This window comes from Panicum virgatum, chromosome 5K, assembly GCF_016808335.1.
Source record: "Panicum virgatum strain AP13 chromosome 5K, P.virgatum_v5, whole genome shotgun sequence".
NCBI classification, from domain to species: domain Eukaryota; kingdom Viridiplantae; phylum Streptophyta; class Magnoliopsida; order Poales; family Poaceae; genus Panicum; species Panicum virgatum.
Genome location: NC_053140.1, coordinates 43652913 through 43677281, shown reverse-complemented (window position 1 = coordinate 43677281; position 24369 = coordinate 43652913). Strand labels below are relative to the sequence as shown.

At 47.7% G+C, this 24369-nt stretch overlaps 2 protein-coding genes and 1 non-coding gene across 4 annotated transcripts; 2 read left to right on the top strand and 1 right to left on the bottom strand.

The window, feature by feature from the left end:
- Positions 1-7170: 7170 nt before the first annotated feature.
- TRNAS-CGA lies at positions 7171-7252 on the top strand. Its single transcript has one exon. It is a non-coding gene; the product is annotated as a tRNA-Ser (tRNA).
- Positions 7253-14921: 7669 nt separating this feature from the next.
- Positions 14922-20936, top strand: LOC120707592 (peroxiredoxin-2C-like). Of its 2 annotated transcripts, none has more exons than XM_039992518.1 (3): positions 14922-15230; positions 16869-16948; positions 17511-18021. In XM_039992518.1, the coding sequence occupies exons 1-3, from the start codon at positions 15076-15078 to the stop codon at positions 17762-17764; spliced, it is 489 nt and encodes a 162-aa protein (XP_039848452.1). In that variant the 5' UTR covers positions 14922-15075; the 3' UTR covers positions 17765-18021. The 2 variants fall into 2 exon arrangements, with proteins under 2 accessions (XP_039848452.1, XP_039848453.1); XM_039992519.1 differs by lacking the exon at positions 17511-18021 and adding an exon at positions 20562-20936 and having other exon boundaries at positions 14956-15230.
- Positions 20937-21122: 186 nt separating this feature from the next.
- Positions 21123-23887, bottom strand: LOC120707593 (rop guanine nucleotide exchange factor 12-like). Its single transcript, XM_039992521.1, has 7 exons — positions 23342-23887; positions 23123-23239; positions 22875-23029; positions 22694-22768; positions 22324-22587; positions 21748-22059; positions 21123-21647 (listed from the first exon to the last, which is right to left on the bottom strand). Exons 1-7 carry the CDS (start codon positions 23646-23648, stop codon positions 21249-21251), a joined length of 1629 nt encoding a protein of 542 aa, XP_039848455.1. The 5' UTR covers positions 23649-23887; the 3' UTR covers positions 21123-21248.
- Positions 23888-24369: the final 482 nt, after the last annotated feature.

The following is a 24369-nucleotide window of genomic DNA, read 5'->3' as shown; positions in this document are numbered from 1 at the left end:
TGTAAGCGACTGAATTTTTTTTGCGGGGTAACATACGAAATTGAATGTTCGTCCGCTAGCAGAAATGCCCTAATGCAGAATATTGTTCAGGTATTGTTGTAGTTATTATCTGCAACCATTATGATCTCGGGTCACTGCAAAATTGCAGTATGTACTTCTCATCATTGTGATCCATTGAGGATATATGTAGATTCGCAGAATCAATCTTTGAGAATTCAAGTTTGATGTCTGTTCACGCTTCATCAGTACCAATGTACCATCTTGGGGTCAAGTTAGATGCAGAAATTTACAAAAGAACCCAATTCAGCAATTAAACCTTAATATGAACTGTTAAACGATCACTGGCTAAGTGGCTTTTACAAAAAAATTCCTACATGGCTGTTAAAAGATCATGCATGGATGTAAATAACGCGAATGGAGGCAATATGAACAGTAACAGCAGCCGTTGATATGTCTGGTTCAAGGGCTTGGTCGCACTTGCACAGTTACACCTGCTGAGGGGCCAAGGGCCAAGCCATGCATGATGCATTCCATTACATTAAAAAATATCTATGTGTTGATACATGAGCAAAATTTGAATCAAAATCATACTAGATACATGAGCGAAATACTAGATCACTCCATACCGATTGTCCTCTCACATTACAAATTTGAATGCTTCTGAGTTCTGATCGCAAACTCTAAATTCCAGCAAAACTCTTTTTTTTTAAGTTCAGCAAAAAGTTTTGGGGGCCAAGAGCGAGATCGGTGGAGAACCAGCGGATATGTTAGAGTGACATTCAGTCATTCAGACACTCGTGTTCATCGCAAGTCAAAACTCAAGAACTACTTCTGCATCCCTCGAGTACCTTGCGAACCTAAAACTTTTGTTTAGGGTCCTAAATTCGAGTTGCATTCGGTCGTCCCACGAACCCCGATCGGAGTCGGATTCCAGCATTGTGTTAGAGTTTAGGACAATTCGGTCCCTCGTAACCCCGATCGGAGACGGGTTTTGAAGTCGGCGCGCGCGTTTCCTCCTCCCAAACCTAGTCGGATTCAACCCCGTGTCCGTGAGGATGGCCAGTTGCCCGCTCCATATAAATCGCGGCGCCGGGGCATGGCAGGGCAACGACGCCCTCTCCTCCACATTCCACAGCCAATTCCGCCCGTCCTCGCCAGGGATTCGCCGCGAACCAAAGCGCCGAAAAGATGCCGCCGTGCTTCGCCGGCTCCAAGCGCCCTCTAGAGATGGTCGTCTACGACCCCGCCGCCGCCGCCAGCAAGCGTGCGCGGCAGGACGAGCCCACCACGTCGTCGTCGTCGTCGGCATGCGCCGCGGGGGAGCCGCTGGACGTCCTCGACGTCGAGCCCATCACTGCCGTCCCGCCCCAGCTGCCGCCGCCGCCCGCCGGCAGAGAGGCGCCGCCGTGCCTGCGCCGGCATTTCCTCGAGGCGCTGGGGCTCCGCGCCGACCTGCCCGTGCACTTCATCGACGAGAAGTTGGTGACGACCACCGACCTGGACCCGCACCAGAACCGGTTCCGCATCCCCGGCGCCGGCGTCAAGCGCCGCCTCCGCGCGATCCTCACCCCCGGCGAGCTGCTCGAGGCCAACCTCCTGCGGGGCGACCCAGCCCCAAGGTCGAGGGCGAGGCGGCAGGGCCAGCCCGCGCCGCCGCCGCCGGAACCGCGGAACGCCGCCGCCGATGGGGAGCAGCGGCCGCCGCCGGGCAAGAAGATGAAGAAGCCCAAGAAGAAGGGGATGGTGCACGGCGGGCTGCGCGTGAAGCTGGTGGACCTCCACGCCGGCGCCAAGGAGCTGCTGATGTCGCGGTGGAGCAGCAGCCGCGGCACGGTCGTCAAGGGCAGTGGCTACCTCGACTTCGTCCGCCGGTGCAGCTTCAAGAAGAGGGACGCCGTCGAGATCTGGGCCTTCGTGCAGCGCCGGGTCCGGCTCTTCGGCTCGGTGCTGTGCGACGACAGCCTCCTCCACGTGCTCGTCGTCAAGAAGGACCAGCAGCCGCCGCGGTGCTGCTGCTGCTGCGATCCTCCTCCCGCGCCGGCGGTGAACCCATCGACCGAACTCGTGATGGCGTAGGCAGGACAGGACCCAGTTCGAGACTGATTGATGATTCTTATCTGATTCTAACATATGATTAGTTCTTTTGTTGTCTAATCTAAAACTAGCACGCGCTTAGAACAATGTTCAGACATTGTGGTTGTAGCTTCCAACATGTATGTGTTAGATCTTGCCATGCAATTGCGCAATCAATATTATGATCCAGTACTGATTTACATTAGTTACCTTTGCAGATTATTACCACGTAAGTAGACTGTTCAAGTGAAAGCAAATTCGTAATTTGACTTTGTTGCGACTTGCGAACCCTTCAGATCAGGTGCTTCATGCATGCTTCTTGCCAGCTTGCAACAAGATCTTTGTGAATTTGAATTGAGATTGGATTGTTTGTTCACGACCATCTTGGGCACTTGGGTATGACTTAGATGCAGAATTCACAAAAAGCAGAATACATGAATAGTATCAAAACGTTCAAAGTACGGTGATGGCCGAGTATTCTGGGAAGGAGCCAACTAAGTTCTCGACCCAGCCAGGCAACATGCAACATTATTCTGAATACTATTCAGCTGATACTGAAGCATGTACCGTCTTTCACAGCTTTGGCCATGTTGGTTGGGTCGGCAATAATCATGATTTCGATTTTGGCACAAAGTTCACAATGCAGTTTTGTATGGTACAAAACTGCATTGTGAACTTTTGGTTTTGGCGATTTACCATGCAGGCTTGCTCAAGCGAGAGCAAGTTGGCGCGGAAATTTACAAAAGCGCGACGCGACACATGGTTTTCAAACAAGCAAAGCGCAGCTACAAGTTTTCACTTAGCAGTTAGCACTGGATCTCTGGTTTTCATGGAAGAAGTAAATCTGCTAATATCTACTCGGCCAAGTTCAACCCTTACAACCCGCAAAAATAAAAAACAAGTTCAACCCTTGCAATTTAAGTGTATAAGAAATATGTCGACCTTCTTTTATTGAAGCCGGTATCGGATTTATCATGGATGAATATTCATTCACTGGGCATAAATTAAACCTACTGATCAATACCCGCATTAACCTTGAGATGGAAGAATTCAATATGCCTGATGTTTCGGAGTCCGAATCCCTGACGGAGACGGCCTGATGTGCTTTCTGCTGAAGCAGAATTGCTACTCATGCAAGAGAACTTCCTGTCTGTTGCCGCTGTACTGCTTTGAGAAAGCTAGCAGTAATTTTGTGCATCCTTTGTATTATAAAAACATTGTAATTCCTTCCTTTGTGTTTGCTTCAGTTTAGTTTCAGTAAACCACTATGCTGTACTGTATGTCTGGTGAAAAAATTGAAGAGCGCCTGAAAAATGGCTCTTTGGTTCAGTTTCTGTAAAAATGACTCCTTGGTATCTCTGTTTTTTTTTTTCAAATACTATGCTTGGAATATTTTTTAGTTTTCAAGCTGGCATTGGTGCGACCTGTAGATTCAGTCTGATGAAATTGCATTAGTATAAACTGTAGATTTTTCAGTCTTGTAACTGGCATATAGTAAAACTGAATTCCTTCATTTTGGAGAGAAGGTAATTGTCTGCAGTTTTCATTATCTGATAAGTGATAACTAAATCCAGAAATGATACTGATATACACTCAGTTTTGTACTCTATTGCAGTGTATTTGTGTCATTGGATGATCTTCTTGTGTGCATGGTATTTTCCTTTTGTGCAGACGAGTTCGTTACCGCATTTTTTTTTTGATAGAGCACCACATTTATTTTTGACGAAAGCCGCCGGTGAGTTCACCGTATGTATTGGGTACTACATGCTGCTACATAACTAAATGATACCGATATACACTAATTCTTGTGCTCTATTGCAGTGTATTTGTGTCATTGGATGATCTGCTTGTGTGCTTGGAGTTTTCCTTTTGTGCAGATGAATTCGTTACCGCATTTTTTTGAAAGAGTACGGCATTTATTTTTTGACGATGGGCCGGTGAGTTTACCATATGCATTGGTACGACGACATGTTGCTACTGTTGTGCGGCAATTTTTAGTTTCGTTATCGCTAAGGATAATGTGTTAGTTTGGGCCTTTTGGGGGCCAGTGACCACCCACAAATTTGAACTTTGAAATCACCCATCACTGTCTCTTGCACAACACATGATCCTGTTTGGATTCATAGGTTAGAATTAGATTGTGTTAGATTGAGGCCATCTAACTCAAAAGTATCCAAACGGGGTGGGTTAGATGCATCTAACCCACCCCAAAAAACTATCCACTCCAAGGAGTGCTTATTTGGGTTAGATTGGAGTGGGGGCCATCTTTTCCTCTCTTTCTCTCCCCTCTTCGTATCATTATGCGGCAGCCTCCCCCGTCCGCGCCACCAGCGCCCCCCTGCCTCGACGCCCCTCCCCGCGCCCCCTCCCTTCTCGCCATCTGCCTCTCGCCGCGCCACCCCGTCGGCCACTCGCCACCGCCGCGGCCCCTCCTCCCCGGACGAGGCGGTCCTTGCTGCGGGGGCGCCGCGGGCGGCGGGTGGTGGTGCTCGCCGTCACCGAGCCGCCGGCAGAGGCCTGCAGCGACGCTCGCCTCCGATCCCAATCTCGATCTAGGGCGTGGCGTCGCCCCTCCGCGCCCCCCTTCTCCGCCCCTCCTCCGAGCGCCGCCCTGCCCCCTCCCCTCACCGCCCCTCCGCGCGGCCGCCAGGCGGTCCTCGGGCGGCTCCTCGCCACGGTTCACGGCAGGTGGCTGCAGCAGCAGTGGTGGAGGGGGTAGCGCGAGGAGGGCGGCGCCTCGGGGACCCGGCGGTGGCAGCCGCACGCGGCGCACCGCAGCGAACCCGGGTCGGCGGGTTCTGCCTCCGACGCCAGCATCAGCGAGGCCCCACATCGCGCTGGCTCTAGGTGTCCGCCCTCGTGTTGGCCGCCCGCCCGTCCAATTGCTGCTCCTCTGAGCGCCGGCGGGCTGTCCAAGCAGCACTCCTCCGAGTGCCGGCCTACAAGCGTCGCGGCCTCCAAGTCCGCCACCAGAAAAACTTGCCACAACAGATCCGGTTGCAAAGAAGGTTTAAAGGAGGCAAATAATTAAAAAAATGCCTTTCATCTAACTCTAACCTTTGCATCCAAACACCACTTTGATTAGAGTTAGTCTAGAGCTAAAAATTAGTATCCAAACAGGGGTATGTGTTTCCATCAAGAAACCAGAGCTGGCACCGACGCCATACTGATCTAGACATCAAATATGCCACTGAATTGCAGTGAATACAACCGTGATAATTTAAATTTAACTTCATCTTCTGGAAAAAATTTTGATTCAAGTATCCGTAATTCATGCATTGCGTGGGGCCCAGTGAGAGACCTTGGAGTTATCATGTCGTTTTTAGTCGATTTCCCTCGCAACTCGAGTAGGAGTCGGATTCAGCCACACCGTGAATCGGAGACGACGACGCCGGCGACGGAGATCGGCCTTGAAGTCGGCGCGTTTCCTCCTCCCAAACCGAGTCGGACTCCAACTCCGTGTCCGTGAGGAGGATGGCCAGTTGCCCGCTCCGTATAAATCGCGGCGGCGGGGGCAACTGCAGGCAACGACGCCGACAATCCCTTCCCTTCCGCCGTTGTTCGAACGAAGCCGAAAGATGCCGCCGTGTTTCGCCGTCAGCTCCAACCGCCCTCTCGAGATGGTCGCCTACGACCCCGCCGCCGCCAGCAAGCGCGCGCGGCGGGGCGAGACCTCCACGCCGTCGCCGTCCGCCAACGCCTTCGCGCTGGCCCTGCACGCGGCATCGGCACCGCCGCCCTTCGGCGACTTCGCGCCTATCAGCGCCGTCCCCGTCCCGCCGCTTGCCGCTGACGCTGGCAGAGCGGAGCCGCCGTGCCTGCGCAGGCATTTCCTCGCGGAGCTAGGCCTCTGCGCCGACCTCCCCGTGCACTTCGTCGCCGAGAAGGTCGTGACGAGCACCGACCTGGACGGGCACCAGAACCGGTTCCGCATCCCGAGCGAGGGCGTCGCGCGCCGCCTCCGCGCGATCCTGACCCCGCGCGAGCTCCACGACGCCAACCTCCTCCACGACCCGCCCCCGATGCCGAGGAAGCGGCCGAGGCATGATGATCACGAGCAGCCCGCTGGCGTCGCCGCCGAGGGGGAGGAGCTGCAGCCGCCGCCGGCGGGCAAGAGGATGAAGCAGCCCAAGAGGAAGGGGAAGGTGCACGGCGGGCTGCGCATGAAGCTGGTGGACCTCGCCGCCGGCGCCAGGGAGCTGCGGATGTCGCGGTGGGAGAGCAGCCGCGGCACGATCGTCAAGGGGGAAGGGTACCTCGACTTCGTGCGCCGGTGCAGCTTCAAGGAGAGGGACGCCGTCGAGATCTGGGCCTTCGTGCAGCGCCGGGTCCGGCTCCTGGGCGCGGTGCTGTGCGACGACAGCCTCCTGCACGTACTCGTCGTCAAGAAGGACAAGCAGGCCCGGTGCAACTGCCTCGTGCCGCATGAACGCTTCCAGCACCCGCAGCCGCAGCAGTTGAATTGAATCCATATCGATCGGAAATTGATGATGGAGTTAGGCTGACCCACCTGATTATTGGTTTTTTGTAGGAGAAAACAGAATGTTGGTGCGCGCTACTAATGTTCAAAGTTCCAGAATTGTAGATTCCCAATTCCCATAAGTGACTTTTTTGCCATGTTGATGATCTGATATTACGATTTCGATTGTTCTTAATGGAAAACAACAGTATCTACTTGGGTAATTTTCCTTGTAGAAGATTGTTCTAGCGAAAGCAAAGTGATTTAATCTGACTTCATTGCAGGTTTAATTTCCCCCTGGGATCAGTACCTCCTTGGTCTCGATTATATGAAAAAAAAAGAGTAACAGAATTCGACACATGAAACTTAATCGTGATATCAAAACGAAAATACAGAAGTGAGACCATTCCTACACTACAAAAGTAACAACAGAATTCCGACATTGCATGATGAAACCTATTGCACTGACATGCAAGTTCATCAAAGCTCTGGAAAGAAATATGCTAGCACCAGAGTTTGAGCAACCCTGGTGCGGGTCGAGAACGCTCTAATTTTGTGTTGCCATGGATGGTTGCTGATTTCCAAAAACATATCTATTTATAAATAGTACCATGTGGTCATATGACCATACTCAAAGCGTCGATATGTCCGAGTGGTTAAGGAGACAGACTCGAAATCTGTTAGGCTTTGCCTGCGCAGGTTCGAATCCTGCTGTCGACGTTTTTCTCTCGGCAATATCCTTTTTTTTTACGATGTGATAACGATAACGACGAGCATTTTCTCTATGCGATTTTTACCGTTGCTGAGAGAGGAAGCTGCAGAGCTCATCAGCCTTTTTGTCCCTTTCCTATATCCATTTCCTTCGTCGTTTCCATTCTTTTCCCCTTCTAGTTAATCTGCAAAAATTCTCTCTACATGACTCCATTTTGCAACACGTTGCCTTTCCTTCACTCACATCAAGTAGACAATTATCTGGCATATTCGGTATCATTCCAGTAATTGAAATATATAGGAAAAAGTCCATTTTTGACCATCCAACTCTGGCATCAGTTTAGTTTTGGCCATCGAACTCCAAAACCGGGTTTCTTTGGCCATCCAACTATCAAAATCGTTCAAATTTGACCATCGGACTGTTTTGCTAGGTGGTTTTAATTTTTTTATTTACAATTAAGTCCTTAGATCTTAAAATGATTATTACTTTTTGCTCGTACCTCCGATTTAGGTCATTCATGCGGTCACACGTTCATAACGGTGAGCTTTATCTTTTAAAATATTCTTCATACTATTTTATCACTATTTGTTATATTATTCTTATGTTGTTGTGTAAAAACAACAATATAAAAAGGGGCTAGCTAAATTACGGCCGGCCGTAATTTAGCCCTGCAATACGGCCGCTTCACTTTTGGAAACGAGACAAACACAGCATGCTCAGATTTCCTTTTTTGGTAAAACTCTGTGCTTTCTGACATAATACTGTATGATGCGCACAACAAAAAACACAGAATAAATATACAGACCTCATTTTACTCTCCGATAAGCAATTCTTTGAAAAAACACTAAGCAAATTAGATCATATACAAACGCATTTTAACCCATCTAATAAATATACAGACCTCATTTTTACTCTCCGATAAGCAATTCTTTGAAAAGCACTAAGCAAATTAGATAATATACAAACACATTTTAACCCATCTAAATTGCCGACACTGTTGTACTGATCAAACTAAAAGATTAGAGCTATTACAACTCCTACCAAGCTAGTCTCATGAATCAAAATCGAGGTTGCATTGAGCTACAACTAAACTACTGTCGATTACAATCTGATGAACTGAGGGCCACCAAACACCACGCTCAAGAGCATGTTATGGTGCTGATTCAATGAGGAAACTTGTGAGTAGAAAAAAGGCACATCAGGTTTCACCAAACACCAAGCTCAAGAGCATGTTATAGTGCTGATTCCATGAGAAAACTTGCAGGCAGAAAAAAGGCACATCAGGTTTCAGGTCCAAACATTGTTTTGTATGGCTAAAACGAATAGCAAGTGCAGTTAGTATTAGGACTAAAATATCAGGAATGCTGAATACCTCCGGTAACAAACATTATTTGTTCTATATAACCTAATTCATGCTCTTATTTTTGCTAATACACAAACACATTATTTTCTAAATTTCTGGTCATAATATTACCTAATTCAGAACCATATTATTGCCTAAAACAATTACATAATTTGCCTTACTAGAACAACATTATTACCAATGAAGTACATATTTATTGCAAGAAATGTACTTAGCTTGCTCTCACTGCATATGCACTTGTTTACTTGAGTTGGTTCATATGCACATCATATCTTCTTCATGCATTGTACTTAACTCACCTGCAGGATACTTGGGGACCTACAATGTAAAAACCAAAAAATAGAGAAATTAGAGAAGAAAGAATGTTGTAAAAGTTGCCCAACGATTTGCATTGTATTTCCTTGACCATTGATTTGCCTGTTGAACAGTACATCATTGTTAGATGATTCATATTTAGTTGCTTTTGTTGCATGCAAAAAAAGCTCTCATGTAGCTGCTGCTGTCTAATCAGATTTGTGACTTGTTGAATGATTGCGCAGGGGATATAGAAGATTAAAAATGGATTTAATCGAGCTCCCACCAGAATTTGGTTATGATTTCCTAGATGAATAAGATGCAAATCCACCCTATTTACACTCAGAAATAGTTGGAGATGGAGCAATACATGATATCGAGAATGTTCCAAATCAAGAGACAGCTGCAGTTTTTGATGATGTAGTTTCTGGTGGCAACAATTTAGCTAATATCGGTAAATAATCTAGTTGAAAGCACCCTAGGATATGCAGGCAAAATGATGATAACACACAAGGTTTAGCAAATGTAGAAGAGATTTGGTCAACAACTCTACTGTCGTACACTGGGCAAAACACCTAAGCTGCTTGCATGTAACTTAAAAAAATGCTAAGGCATGAAACATAAACTGCTTTAGATAGTTTAGCATAAGCTCCTATCTAAAACCACAAAAGTGCTTAGCTGGTAAGATTAATTTGCATAATGATTTAGCATAAGTTGTATACATGAAAAACCAAATAACTAGTAGAAATACCTGAAAAATGCTATAATCAGAATGCAAAAAAAATGCTAAAGTAAAATGAATAAGTTGCTTGATGATTTAGTGATAGTTGCCAACAGAATGAATCTGAGAGGGTATATTGCCTACTAATTACTGATTATCTAACAAAATGAATCCTCTAACTATTGGTTCAGTTGCACCACTGATTTTATGTAAGCAAGCTCTGGCACCAAAACAACAAAGCACAAAATTAATAAGTAGAAATGGTAGAGCTCCACATAGTCGCGCGAGCTCCATCGCCGGAGCTCGCCGCTCCTCATGGTGCGGAGGCGCTAGATCCAGCGAGGAAGGTGGGGGCTTAAGGGCGTGGAGACCTTGACAACATTGTCGAGCTCGCTGGCAAGCCTGGAAAGGCTCTCAATGCCTAACCCCAAGTGCAGCTAGGCGAGCGCCTAGCAGCGCCTTTTTGAACATTGCTTGTCATTGTAACCAGGGTATGGTTATTTGAATAGCATTAACTAGGTTCTCAAGTGAATCACGAATGTGTTGTCTGCACTCTGCAGCTATATATAATTAAAAAAGATATACTATGTGGTTTACATAGGCAATACATATCTAAATGATTTTAAAAAAATTGCAGCTGTTAAATCACTGCTAGAATCTAGCAGAAATAACAGTTCAGCTAAACAATTTCATGGGTAAAAAAGATAAACAAAAAGAACAACAGAGCATTCAGTTTTCTAGCTCTTGCTTTGGCTATCATTCAGTTAAGCTACTCATTTCTTCAGGTGAAAAAAGGCATGTCTAAAAATCAACACACTAGCTCTTAAGCTCCTAAACTTAGTTATCTATCCTCTACTGTATTTAATGAAACAAGAATATATAATGGTACTATATCTAGAGGCCCCTTTTCTTTGCAGTCATCTAGGTACTACAGTTCAAAAAAGCTCTTCGCACTGTACTTGTAGTTCTGGACTTAATAAAAATGATTTGAGAAGCTTCCATCATGTCGATTGACTGACCGAAGCCAAAAAAAAAAATCTAGCAACTAGGTATGATGTTCTTTATACTGAATCTAGCAACTAGGTATGAATTCTCCCCACCCCCTACTGCCATTTGCAAAATACATGGGTCTCACCGCAGAATCATGCATACAAACATAGAAAAAAAATGAGGTCATCCTAGAAACAGTATGTGTTCATTCATCAATAAATTTGCACCCCCTCCCCCACACCCCCAATTTCCCTGCACATGACTCGAGACCTCCGTGAGTGAGATCTGCTCGTCCAAATTAAATTCGCATGAATGAAGCATGCCAAATCAAGCTAACAGACAAAGCAATTAGATTTCCTCATGGTGCATCCGAGAGAACAGTCGCACTAAAATAACGAATTGAAGATGCTGCATCTCAAGTTCTCAACTCAACTAGCCTTACCTGAGCGACAGCTACGGCGGGGCCGCAACCAGCAAGGGCACCGATGCCCGGGGAGGGAGTTGGCCCGATCTGCTACGGGAAGGTGACGACGACGCCCGGAGGTCGGGAAGGAGGAGGGAGGAGTGCGCCGTAGCAGCAACTGAGGATCCGAGATCTGCAGCTTCCAGTGCCCTCTCCCAAGATCAACTGAGGATTCCGGAAGCGCATGCAAATGACTTCTGCCAAAACAAAAGGTGAAAACGAAATCAAAATTGGCGAGAAAAATGTCTGCATGCAAGGGGATTCATCTCACCTTGGTTTGGTTCTGCGATTCCCCTCCCCCGCTTCAATCCCACAGGTGCCTCCTTCGCCTCCCTCTCCAAACCGCGTGGATCCAGAAAATCAGAAATGGCGCGGTGGATGCGAGACTTGAGAGAAACCGTAGAGAGAGAGAGAGAGAGAAACCCTAGAGAGAGAGAGAGTGGGGGCAGGAATGAACGAGAAGACGCGTGCTCTGTCTTTCTGAAACGTGGGACCAGTAGGTAGCACCCTCCGCCATTTAATGCAGCTCGAACGGTGGATGGAAAGCGGCCGCGTGAATGGACGAAAATACGGCCGTCCGTAACAGAGTCATTACCATATAAAAAAAGTAAAATAAACAATGTAAAATAATATAAATAATATTTTAAAAGATAAAGCTCATTGTTACGGACACATAACCACAAGAATCACTTAAATCGGAGATACGAGAAAAAAATTAATCATTTTAAGATCCAAGGACTACCACAAGAATCACTTAAATCGGATATACGAGAAAAAATAGTAATCATTTTAATATCTTAAAATAATTACTATTTTTTCTTCATATCTCCAATTTAAGTGATTCTTGTGGTCATGTGTTCGTAATAATGAGCTTTATCTTTTAAAATGTTGTTCATATTATTTTGGAATTGTTTGTTTTACTTTTTTTATATTGTTATTTTTACACAACAATATAAGAATAACATAACAAATAATGATAAAATAGTATAAAGAACATTTTAAAAGATAAAGCTCACCATTACAAACGCGTGACCGCAGGAATGACCTAAATCGGAGGTGTGTGCAAAAAGTAATAATCATTTTAAGATCTAAGGACTTAATTGTAAATAAAAAAATAAAACCACCCACCAAAACAGCCCGATGGTCAAATTTGAACGGTTTTCATAGTTGTATGGCCAAAGATATCCGATTTTGGAGTTCGGTAGCCAAAACCAAACTGAGGCCAGAATTGGATGATCAAAAATGGACTTTTTCCAAATATATACCTACCTGCTATAAGACTGTTTAGCAGTGAAATTTATTGTTCGTGGTATAACACGCGTGTGCACCAGCGAGGAAGACCGCGTGAGAGGTACTTATAGCGTAAGTAATAAGGAGTAGCGCTCTGCAGTGTAATTGTTCCCAGATCAGTATTTCGCTTTCCGGCGAACCACTTAGATTTTTGGATAGGATCGGCTTATCAATTTCAGCAGCCGTGAACTCTTTACTTTCATGAACAAAATTAGTCCTATATATGACACGCTTCACATCAGCGGTGGCCAAATTAGTCTATATTTCAACGTCGCATAGTGAACACATTATTATTACCTCTGACATAAATATATTTGGTTCAAGCCAGGGCTATGGTATTCAACGCGACACTTTAATTTGATTTCTACGGAGTGGTGTGCTATGTTAAATATTACAGTATAGAATATTCATATAACGAGTTTAGTAACACCAAATGTCGGTACACTCAGACAGGAGTACCCTCTCCTATAAGACATGGACGAAGGCGTTCAGGAGCGGTAACCACGGACCACAGGTCCGGACCCCCCGCGGACAGGTCCCGGACCTCCGCGGGCCGGACCTGGGCCTCTACAAGTGGAAGCCGGACCTCTAGGGGGCCTGAGTCATCGAGCCAGCCAAGGGATCCGGACCCAGCACTCTATTTGGGTAGGAGTCCGGAGCCCTCGCAAACCCCTGTGGGCGCGGCCGCCGACCCCAGGGTCCGGCGCCGCCACGTGTCCCACAGGGCCGACCTCCGGACCTCCGCTCCCCGCTTGGGCAGGGGTCCGGAACCGCCACGTGCCCCTGTGGGCGCGGCCGCCGACCCCCGGGTCCGGTGCCGCCACGTGTCCCACAGGCACGAGTCTTCTGCCTGAAGCCAGCCCTCCTGCCGCATTAAATGCTAGTGGTTGGGGCGTGCGCTGCCAGAGCAGGGCATCGGATACCCACTCACGGGTTGGACAAGCGTGATATGACAACACGGTAAGACCGCCTGTTTCCAAAGCGGCTTGTCTGTTACCGAGGCATGCAGCAGTGTCTCAGCGCCGCCCGCGTGGGCGACGAGTCATGATGACCAGCTACTAACTGGAGCAACAGTGCACGCTGCTACAGCGACTGGGTCAGTAGTTCGGCGCTTCATCATGACCTCGACGCGCGGCTCCAGAGGCTAGACTCTATTCCGACAGGACAGCTCAAGACCATCCCTGGTCAGAAGCTACGCACGGAAGCTGACGACAAGATCTCTGGATCTGAGGTATTGAAGGCTAAAGTGTAGTTTATAATACATCACCGGACCCACCTGTCGGGGTCCCGCTCAATGTACTGCTCCCTTTGGGCTTATAAAAGGGAGAGCACGCACGGTAGAAAAGGAGGTTCAAGTCCACAAAACCAAGATAACTGAGTCACAACTCTCAGAACACTCTGAACATACCCTCCCTCTCGGGCTTAGAGAGCACACTCGGGGATCAGGCAATACAACACACAGTGGATGTAGGGTATTACGCTCTGGCGGCCCGAACCACTCTAAATCCTTATGTGCTTCTCGCATTCATTCGTCTCTAGATCGAGCACTCCTTGACTGCCCCAAGCTCATCCTACACTTAGGATTAGGCTGGTGCAATCCGCCACCCGACTGGTGAAATCCTCCGACAACCAACAATTAGTGTAATTGTTCCCTGATCAGTATTTTATTTTCCGGCGAACCACTTAGATTTTTGGGTAGGATCGGCTTAGCAATTTTAGCAGCCATGAACTCTTTCTTCCATGAACAAATTAGGCATATATATATGACACGCTCACATCAGCGGTGGCCCTAGGCCTATATTCCAACGTCATATAGTGAAAATATTATTACCTCTGAGGCTCTGACATAAATATATTTGGTTCAAGCCATGGCTATGGTATTGGACATGACACTTTGATTTCTACCGAGAGGTGTGCTATTTTAAATTTTAAATATTACACTATAGACTATTCCTACAGTGGCTACCATTCGTATCTTCTATATATCCATATGCATGCATAAAGCTAAAAATGTTTGAGCGCCCAAAATCTGCAAGCAAAACGGACCTACGTTTCCGATAGGAGGAAGTAGCGTTCCAGGTTGCAATGAGCTAGCATCTCAAGCTCTCTCCAGCGCTCAGTACAATGGAATACTCCTACACGCGCAGCACGGATTGGTGCTCTTAATTTGGGCGAGAAGAATGGCACACGGGGCGGCCGTTTTCATAGCAGCCCGTCACGTGCCGACGAACGGAAGCACGGGCGCACGTACCGTCTACACGTGCACAGCGAGACCTTTCCATTTCTTTTTTAAATAACTTTCCATTTCATTTTTTTCGAAAAGATTAACTTTCCATTTCATTTTCAACCTGCGTTATCGCCTTATTGGTGTCGTGGGTCCTGCTAATTTTTTTACAGGCCCCAGAAAACATGCCTTTTTCTTCGGAAATTCAGCCGGCGGCTTGTCTCTGTCTGACGACCCTCCGAATAAAAAAGTTGGGGAAAAAATCCAATTTGCCCGGACCCGGCCTGCTCGCTTCGAAGACCGCATCAGATTCCCCCAAATTAATGCGTTCACACGAGGGCCCCGCGCACCTCCCACAAATACCCCAGGGAGAGCCGGAGAGGGAGGCGAAGCCAAGGCCATCATCTGCTGCCCACCAACCCGTAACCACTCCGCCACTGCCCCGCAGCCGAGTCCCCGTCTGCATCCCATACCCCCGGCGCGGCCATGGCTCCGATCGCCGTCGGCGACTCCCTCCCCGACGGCCAGCTCGGGTGGTTCGACGAGAGCGACCAGCTGCAGCAGGTCTCCGTCCACGCGCTCGCCGCCGGCAAGAAGGTCATCCTCTTCGGCGTGCCCGGAGCCTTCACGCCCACCTGCAGGTCTGCTCCGTGCTCTGCTCCCCCTTTTCCAGCCTCCGTCCCTTCCCCTCCCACTTTCCCGGAGTTCTCGAAGCTTTTTGGTCACGTGTGGCTCCGCTTTAGCGGGAATGGGACTGCTGGGGTTTCGGCCCCGTGTTTTTGGGGATTTTTTTTTCTAGGTCTTGTTGTGACTTGGGACTCGGTGATTTCTCTAGGAGTTGGTTCGGATTCGGATTGGATACTGGAGATTGGTTTTTACGCAAACAGATCGGCCACGGAAAGCTTCGCGTCCTCAATTTCGTGATCGGAAACTAATTAGTTGGTTTCATAATCCAAAATCCAACTCGAGTCCCCACTAGTACCAGCTCCTGTGCAGCTGTGCTAATTGGAGTCGAAGCACTAGTTCTGGACTTCTGGTCCGATTAGCACAACTTTAGAATCCAGGACCATCGGATCAGAACTGCTACTTTCGGAAGATAATGCGTGATGAGAGCTTTCAGCAACCGCTGTGCAAGTACTGCCCCCCTCCGACAGTGAATGAATAATGTTGGTGCGGGCATGATCTCCTTTCCTAGTTGTCTTTGTAACAGAGAAAACTGAATATGAATACTGATAGGCGCCAGTATAACTTTCAGGCTTGTAGTTTCCTGCATGCATCTCTTTACTTTATCTAGTAAATTGACTACCACGATTTCAATTTAATGCAAATTACAGCTCTACTCTGAGTTTTTATTTTTACCATTTCCAGTGTAGATTCCTCATTGCTCAACGAAAGACAACTTAGCATGTACCATTAGCATAAAATTGGTTACCTTCGTGAACTTGGTAGTTTGCATGGCAAATGGATAGATTTAGAAAAATAAAGGTGGTCCGTGGTCGCACACTCGCACTTACTCAAGCATAGGTGGTGAATTGTAACAAATAAAGCACAAATGCATAGTCCTCACTGTGAGAGTTGCGCATTGGTCTGGTGAAATGTTCACTTGTTTCCAGTGCAGGCTAACTATTGGAACCCCAGAAATGATCGGTCTCTTGTGTGCTCATTGAGTTTATCAGAAAAAATTTCCATCGTACTTTGGTAAACCAAGAATTTGGGTCTCACTTCTTGTAAAATGTTTTACCCACAAATTACATGGCTGGGATGTTGTTATGTTATGGCTTCTGGTTTCTCTCTCTCTATGGACCACCTCAAGTGGTGATTTGGTGTAAATGTATAGCTCCAGCCGATGGTCGTTCACTCATTTGAATGGTGGTGAGCACATGTGAAACTATCATCTGCTCACCTGTAAAAAACAGTAAACCTATGCACAATTACTGAAACAAAACGTAGTGAATTGAAAATGGAGACATATTACAAAATTAACTAGGTCCAGAAGCTCTGTACATGCTTTCCAACCTTTTACGACTATGATTTCAATTTTTGAAAGTCACTGTATGTGCTTTGCATTTTAGTCATTTACAGTTAGACCGCTTAACTGAAAGTATGCTAATTCCTGATATTGGTGTAAAACTGGTTTTCCTGCATGAATTTGCTAGTTTTCAATGACAAATTGCTAAACAAACAGCTAAGAGCTTTATTGCTTTTTTATCTGTGCATTATTTCATTTTGTGAAAAGCGATGTACTGAGGCTATGTTATTCTGTGTGTTTTTTTATGCAGCATGCAGCATGTGCCAGGCTTCATTACACAGGCTGAGCACCTCAAAGCCAAGGGCGTAGATGAAATCCTGCTTATCAGTGGTAGGTTGCTGGCCTATCTTTGCTTCTATGTATATATATCCCAAAGCAGTTATTTTCATTTTAAAAAAAATCCTTTGGCAATATCTTGATCTGAGCATGAACCATGTGCGTAGAACATAGACTTATATTGCCTTCAGAAACCATGGCATTTAATTTGCTCTGAATGGCTGTAAGGTAGCTCTGTTGTGAACTTGTGAGAGCACACAATTGTGTCATGTCTTTTGTTGGTTATTGACAGCTCCCTCCGTCCCGCTTTAATTGTCGCTAAGAAAGCGCGCCTGTGACTGTGAGGGGAATCCCTGTTCCTGAGCGACTCTTAAATCGGGACAGAGGGAGTAAAGTATTATGATGCAATGCAAATTCTTTAAACAGTTCCTGCCATAGTACCAGGAGACTACAAGGCTGCTTTGATAATGTCAGACTCTAATCCAGAAGCTACTATCCTGTTAGACATAATGAATAAGTACCACTTAATTCATTGTGTGATGCTTATAGGTTATAACCTTGATAAAAAAATACCTGGGCAAGAATAGTACATAACTCACTATGTTGTGGTTTGCAGTTAACGACCCCTTTGTCATGAAGGCATGGGCGAAGACATACCCCGAGAACAAGCATGTGAAGTTCCTGGCTGATGGATCGGGAAATTACACTAAGGCACTCGGTCTCGAGCTTGACCTTACAGAGAAAGGATTGGGCATTCGCTCAAGACAGTTTGCTCTCCTGGCCGACAACCTCAAGGTCACTGTTGCAAACATCGAGGAAGGCGGCCAGTTCACAATCTCTGGTGCTGAGGAGATCCTGAAAGCGCTGTAGGAGCTTCAGCTCTTGTAAAAGCGCAGCAATGTTGTCGACGTCAGTCTAGCTTGAACTCGTCTGCCATACCGCGAATAACTTGTCAATGGACAAGATCCAGTTCCATGTGCACTAGACGAAACTTTTGGAGGCTTCCTATTACTGCTGTTTGAGTCATGCACAATCTAGTACCCGTGTGTCATATTCGCCGGCTTCTGTCCTCGAGAACCTCTCTCAAAAAGTATTATTGACAGTTATGATGTGCTAGACAAAAAGTATGAGTTGGGTGTGATCTCAGAATCTGAAAGAGAGGTCATGAACTCTGTGCTCACTGAGCTGGAAGAGATTTGGAAGTTGGAGGAAATTAAAGCTAGGCAAAGATCTAGAGAAAGAGATGTGAAGGAGGGAGACCGTAACACAGCCTACTTTCAGGCTGTGGCTAATCAAAGGAGGAGGAAAAAGACTATTAATGCCCTAGAAGGCCCTGACGGCTTGATTGAGGATACCCCGAGCATGCTCCAACATGTTGGGGAATTCTACAAATCACTCTTTGGGCAGGAGCCCACACTTGGTCTTTCTCGGGGGGGGGGGGGGGGGGGGGGGGGGGGGGACTTTTGGAGTGCAGAAGAGATTTTAAAGGTGGAGAGGGGCTTCCTAGAAGCCTCTTTCTCTGAAAGAGAAGTGAAGGATGCAGTTTTTGGCTCTTATGCCGAAGGTGCTCCTGGCCCTGGTGGCCTACCTTTTTTGTTTTACCAAGTATTCTGGGAGGTTGTAAAGGAGGATTTATTGAACCTATTTAGGGCTTTTGAAGATGGCTCCTTGAACCTAGCGAGACTCAATTATGCTACTGTGGTGCTAATCCCTAAGGAGAATGAAGCTAAATCTCTTAAAAAAATCAGGCCTATTAGTCTGTTGAATTGCAGTTTCAAAATTTTCTCCAAAGTCCTTAATAACAGATTGATTAAAATCTGTGATAGACTTATTGCTCCCAACCAATCAGATTCATTCTTGAAAGTGTTGTGGCTGCACATGAAGTTATTCATGAAGTGGCAAGAAAAAAAGAAAAAGGGATTATCCTTAAGCTTGACTATGAAAAAACATATGATCGGGTTAATTGGAATTTCTTGGAAGAGATGCTAATCTCTAGAGGCTTTGGTCATAAATGGGTTGAGTGGATTAGGAGTGTTGTCAGGGACAGCTCTCTCCGTATTAGGATTAATGACGAAGATGGCCCTTTTTTTAAAACCGGGAAGGGTCTCAGGTAGGGTGATCCTTTGTCCCCCTTGCTGTTTAACCTAGTGGCTGATGTGTTTACTCGTATGCTAATGAAAGCTGCTTCCCATGGCTTGATATCTGGTTTGTTAACAGATCTTTTTCAAGGAGGAATTATCAGTCTGCAGTATGCGGATGATACCCTCCTTTTCCTTCAGAATGATATTGATAAGGCAAGACACTTTAAGTGGTTGCTAGCCTGTTTTGAGCAGCTATCTGGGATGAAGATCAATTTTGAAAAAAATAATTTAGTGGCGCTAGGGCTGGAGGAAGAAGAGTCCAACTTGTTTGCTCGCTTGTTTTGTTGTAAAGTGGGAGACTTCCCTTTCAATTACCTAGGAGTTCCTTTGCATTACAACAAATTGATGAGGGAGGACATACAATCTGTGGTAGATAAAATTATTAAAAGAATTGCTGGGTGAAAAGGTAAACTTCTTTCTTATGGAGGAAGGCTGACCTTGCTTAAGTCCTGTCTAGCCAGCATTCCCACTTACATGATGTCGATTATTAAGTTCCCTAAATGGGCCATTGAGGCTATTAACTCTCATATGGCTCACTTTTTTTTGGAATAACATGGAGGAAGGGAGGAGTAAGTATCATCTAGCTAAATGGCAATTAATGGCTCAACAGAAAGATCATGGGGGTCTCGGGATTTCAGATCTCCAGGACATGAATCTTTGCTTACTTGCCTCCTGGATCTCAAGATATCATCTAAATGATAATCCTATTTGGAAACAAATTGTTGACTACAAGTATAATCTTGACAGCACAAATCATTTTTGTGGTTCTAACTTGGGAATCTCCCCCTTCTGGAAGGGTGTGATGTGGGCTAAACAAGCAGCTCAAATGGGTTTTAGGTGGTCAGTGGGAGATGGTAGGAGGGTTAGGTTCTGGGAAGACCATTGGTTTGGCAATTCTAGCGTTGCCATTCAATTTTGGCCTATGTATGTGTTAATCAACGAACAAGGAAAAACTGTTGCAGATGCTTGAGATGGTGTGACCTTAAAATTCTCCTTTAGGAGATCTGTCTCACCTAGTCTGATGAACATGTGGTATGAGATTTTAGCCATTGCTGGCTCCATTGTTTTCTCTACTGGCCCTGATGCAATTGTGTGGAAGTTCACCTCTAATGGGATCTATTCAGTCCAATCTCTTTATGCAGTAGTTAACTTCAGAGGTGTTAAGCCGATACACCCCCAGCTATCTGGGAGTTGTGCATTCCTTCTAGAGTTCAGGTTTTTTGTGGCTGTTCAGCAATAACAAACTCCTCACTAGTGATAATCTGGCGAAAAGGAGGGAAGTGAATGAAAAATCCTGTGTGTTTTGCGACGAACCAGAAAGTATTTCCCATTTGTTCTTTGACTGTTGTGTAGTGAACATTATGTGGGAGTTGTGCTCCTCTATCTTTGGTATCCAACTATCTGGAGGTTTTGAAAATGTGGCCAAGTGGTGGTTAAGTAGGAAAAAACATGCTGTTCTAAATATGTGTCCCTCTGCTGTTCTTTGGTGCATTTGGAATATGAGGAATGTTTTTTTTGTTTTCAGGGGGGAGGTTTGGTCCGATGCAAAGAAGCTGTTGCGCAAGGTGGTGGCTATGTTGAAAAGATGGCACTGTCTCTGCACGGAAGGAAACGCGCTGCAACTGAAGGAGGTTGTCCGGCAGATGGAGGCAAGAATCAAAGAACCTTTGAGGATCATGTGGGATTCGCCCGGGTCATCCACTGCTCTGCCGACAACCAGTTGGGAGCCGCCGCTGGGACCACATTCACCAAGCTCTGGCGTGCTTCCCATGCATGACTCTCATAGTCCTAATTCTCATTTACCTGTCATTACTGCCGGCTTAGGCTGATGTCTGTTACCTTGTTCTAGGCGGGCGCGCCTCGAATACGCTTGAACTTACTCTTGAACTCGCTTACGTTTCTGCTGGAATGAAACGGGGGGTCTCCCCTTTACTCTAAAAAAATTGCAGTGTGGACTCTAGCTCGACGCACACCCCTCGGAAGTCATAGCATGGGTGGCCGGCATCGACGTTGTGCTCACCATGAACCGTGGAAAGTAATGCAGTTTCTATGAGCTAAGTAGATCAGACAGGAACACATGTCATCTCTTGGCCAACCCCCACATCCCCTGGGCTCTCTCTATAAATTTGAGCTATTTACAGTTTTTTTTCTCCGAATTACAAGACACCGTTTCAGCATGACCATGCACGCAAACAGTTAGTTTCCCAGCGTAGCTATCTGTGCGAGAAGCTCTTCAACCCACTCGTCATACTGTCGAGTCTCTGCGTGTGCAAAAATTTCCTCGTCGAGATCCGGTGAACCTTCTTCAGCTTCACGCCGCTGACGGCGGCCTCCGGCGTCGGCGCCTCCGGAGGCCGCTCACCATCCTCAAGCTCCTGATCCTGCCAGTGCACGGTATTCTGGTGCTGTTCCTCCCTCTCGGCCTCCGCCTCCGCCGCCGCCGCTTCAAGAACCGGAGACTCTAAGCTGCTAGTCATTCTCCTTGATTTCGTGCGCTTGGGGTCGCCAGCGACGGCGTCGGCGTGGAGAACGTCTTCTATCCGAGACAAAACTGCAAAAGCTAAGCTCTCGAGCGTCCTGGAGTAGCTCTCCAAGATGGCGTACCCAACATCCTGAAAGGAATCAGCACAGCAGCCAGGGGCACAAGCAAAAAAGTTACTGTAGCAAATCCGAAAAAAAGGCAGCTGGAAAGTGTGTGTCTCTCTTTGGCACCTTGTTGTACTGGATCTTGCTTATGTCGAGAGATGACTGAGGGACGCCGGGGAACTTGTGCTTGAGGATGAGGAGGACGGTCTGCGCTCGCTCCTCGAACTCCTCGCGCTTCTCCAAGCTGACACCAGAGCCCCACGACAGCTTGTTGCAGATCTTCCTCTGCCAGATGACGACGGAGGCCTCGATTTGGTCCTTGAGGTCGACGATCTTGTGCTCTGTCGATAGGTCCACTGAATTCAGGAGCTCGCTGGGGTCGAAAATGTCGGCGGTTATGATCTTGTACATCGAGTCACCAAGAATGGACCTCCCGTTCTGCAAGATCAGCGGTGATGAATTTGCCTTGGAACATTTTTTTTTTTTTGAAAAACGCCTTGGAACATTTTTTAGGAAAAGGCTTCAGCGTTTCAGAATGCATGGCAGAACAGGCATTCAGAACCTGAGCATATGCTTCGAGCAAACAAAATTCAAAATTACGAGATGAGTTCAGACCAGACCAAAGTTTGTACTAAAGCTGTAATCATTCGAGGAATTTCCATGATTCTAGCAGCCTATTGTTGGGAGGATCTCATGAATCACCTTCGGCAGCGACTCGATGTACTCTTCCGGGATTTCCATCTCTGTGAGGACATCAGCGTTGATGGCCATGGCCGCCTTGAGCACCTGCCCAACAAGTTCCTTCTGGTGCTGAAGCCACTTCTTGGACGCCTCCGACAGGCCCTCCGGAGGAACCCTCACCGTCGGGATCCACCACTTGTCGCACGAGTCGTCGTCCTCACCGCCGTCGGCGTCCTTCGCCACGTACCAGAATTCCTGGGGCTCGTGGAAACTGTCAAGGTACTCCTGCTCCACGCACAGAGAATCAGTGTCGCCAGCTAGGTGAATTCAGAATTCGGCATGTTCTAAGGAAAGATGAACAGGGTGCTTTAATTTGCACAGCCATGCTTACGAGGAGCATCGCGTCAAGTTTTCGCAGGGCCGGGATGTTCACGAGGAGATCGCCCCGCTGCTGGGTGCCCATCACCTGGTTGGTGACAAGGAGGAAATTAATGCAGGTGCGATTTCAGAGTGAAGAATGGCCGGAAGCAAATCAATGGCGGCGTAGCATCGAGATCTCATGGCTGGCTGACCTCCATGTTGGTCCCGTCCTCGGATACTTGTTGCAACGGAGCGAACTCGACGATGTGGTCGGTGACGGACAGGAGCCAGTCGATCTCCTTGTTCCACCGCGCCCTCCGATCGGCCGACATGGGCTCGAGGCGGCGCTGCTCCCCGAATATGGAAGCTGCAGATTTTTCCCATAATGGAGGAGATTTATGCAATTGGTAGGAGCTTAGAGAAACACCACTTTAGTTAATGGGGGAAAATGAATGCTTGCCTGCAAGATTTGTGATGGCATTGGAGAGAGCGAGAGCGGAGGAGACCCCTTTGCCCGTGCCGGACATGTCCTCCCCAAGCAGCAGCTTGGCGAACTTCTCCTTCATCAGGTCCAAGTCTGCACCGGGATCCAGCACAGGTAGTGTCAGGTCGAGAAATTCCTGGAACAGACGAGATCTGATCTGCCGCGCGTCGATTATTTATTGGCCATGGCGATCACCTGAAGGCGGCCCAGAGTCCCGGGTGATTCTCGCCGGCACCGGCGGCAGGTCGTTGAGGCGGCCGGAGATCGCCCGCGAGCCGTGGCTCCTCGACAGCATCCGCTTCTGCAGCGGCGGGACGGCCGTTGCGTCGTCGTCGTCGTCCGCCATCCCGCCCCTGACGCTGCCGCCGCGCGGGGACGACGGCTGCGACGACGACGGCGAGGACGACGAGGACGAGAACGAGGGGCTGGGCGACACGGCGCGCCGCCTCCTCGACAGGAGCCTGTCGAGGCTGTGGCCGCGCCGGAGGAACCCCCCAACCATCACAAGATCATGTCACGGGTGGAACCGCGCGCGCGCGCCGGCGCCGGCGCGGGAGCAGGGTCGCGGCGTCGTGAGAGCTAGCTAGCTGGAGCGCGGGTGCTTGCGTGGGGCCTGCCGCCGGCGGCGCTCGACGGAGGACGGGGCCGAGGTCGTGGGGGGCGCGCGCAAGGCAGGTGGCCGGCCTGCCTTGCCTGCGGCCTCTCGACGACGGCGGCTAGAGGAAGGAGGGGAGGCCCTGGAGTTTCTGCTGTGTTGCTGCTGCGAGCGTTGTGCGCGCGTGCATGGCCAGTGCTCACCGGCCACAGGCGCGCGCACGATTGGGCTGCCTGCCAGCGTCGCGGCCGGGTGGGGGTCATGCTGTGGTGTGCAAGCCAAAGTTGGAAAACCAAAGGCCAAGCAGGGGACGCGCCATTGTTGCGGCCAAAATTAAGCAGCCTGCTCTATTTTTTTGCTCCCTCCGTGTCTCTCGGCAAGGGCCCCCGCATGGTTGATTGGGCTTTTTTCTTTAAAAAAAAAGAGCTTATACACGTATGAGCCATGCTTTGCAAGAAGAAGAAGAAGAAGAAGAAGAAGAAGAAGAAGATTGAACTAAATGGCTTTGAAAATTTAGTCGATGTAGATTATCATTTTTTTTATCGATAGGATTCGGTTCATATGAGACTCCATTCATTTGTTCCAAATATGGTCTTCTAATATCACATAGCCGGGTTACACTTAATCA

Bases quoted from the DNA above. Each gene is read 5' to 3' on its own strand.
- LOC120707592 (XM_039992518.1), top strand. From the start codon at position 15,076: ATGGCTCCGATCGCCGTCGGCGACTCCCTCCCCGACGGCCAGCTCGGG. The intron at 15,231-16,868 runs GTCTGCTCCGTG...TTTTTTATGCAG, and splicing joins GCCTTCACGCCCACCTGCAG to CATGCAGCATGTGCCAGGCT. The intron at 16,949-17,510 runs GTAGGTTGCTGG...TGTGGTTTGCAG, and splicing joins TGAAATCCTGCTTATCAGTG to TTAACGACCCCTTTGTCATG.
- LOC120707593 (XM_039992521.1), bottom strand. From the start codon at position 23,648: ATGGTTGGGGGGTTCCTCCGGCGCGGCCACAGCCTCGACAGGCTCCTG. The intron at 22,769-22,874 runs GTCAGCCAGCCA...GTCACCAACCAG, and splicing joins AGGACGGGACCAACATGGAG to GTGATGGGCACCCAGCAGCG. The intron at 21,648-21,747 runs GTGCCAAAGAGA...GATTCCTTTCAG, and splicing joins GCAAGATCCAGTACAACAAG to GATGTTGGGTACGCCATCTT.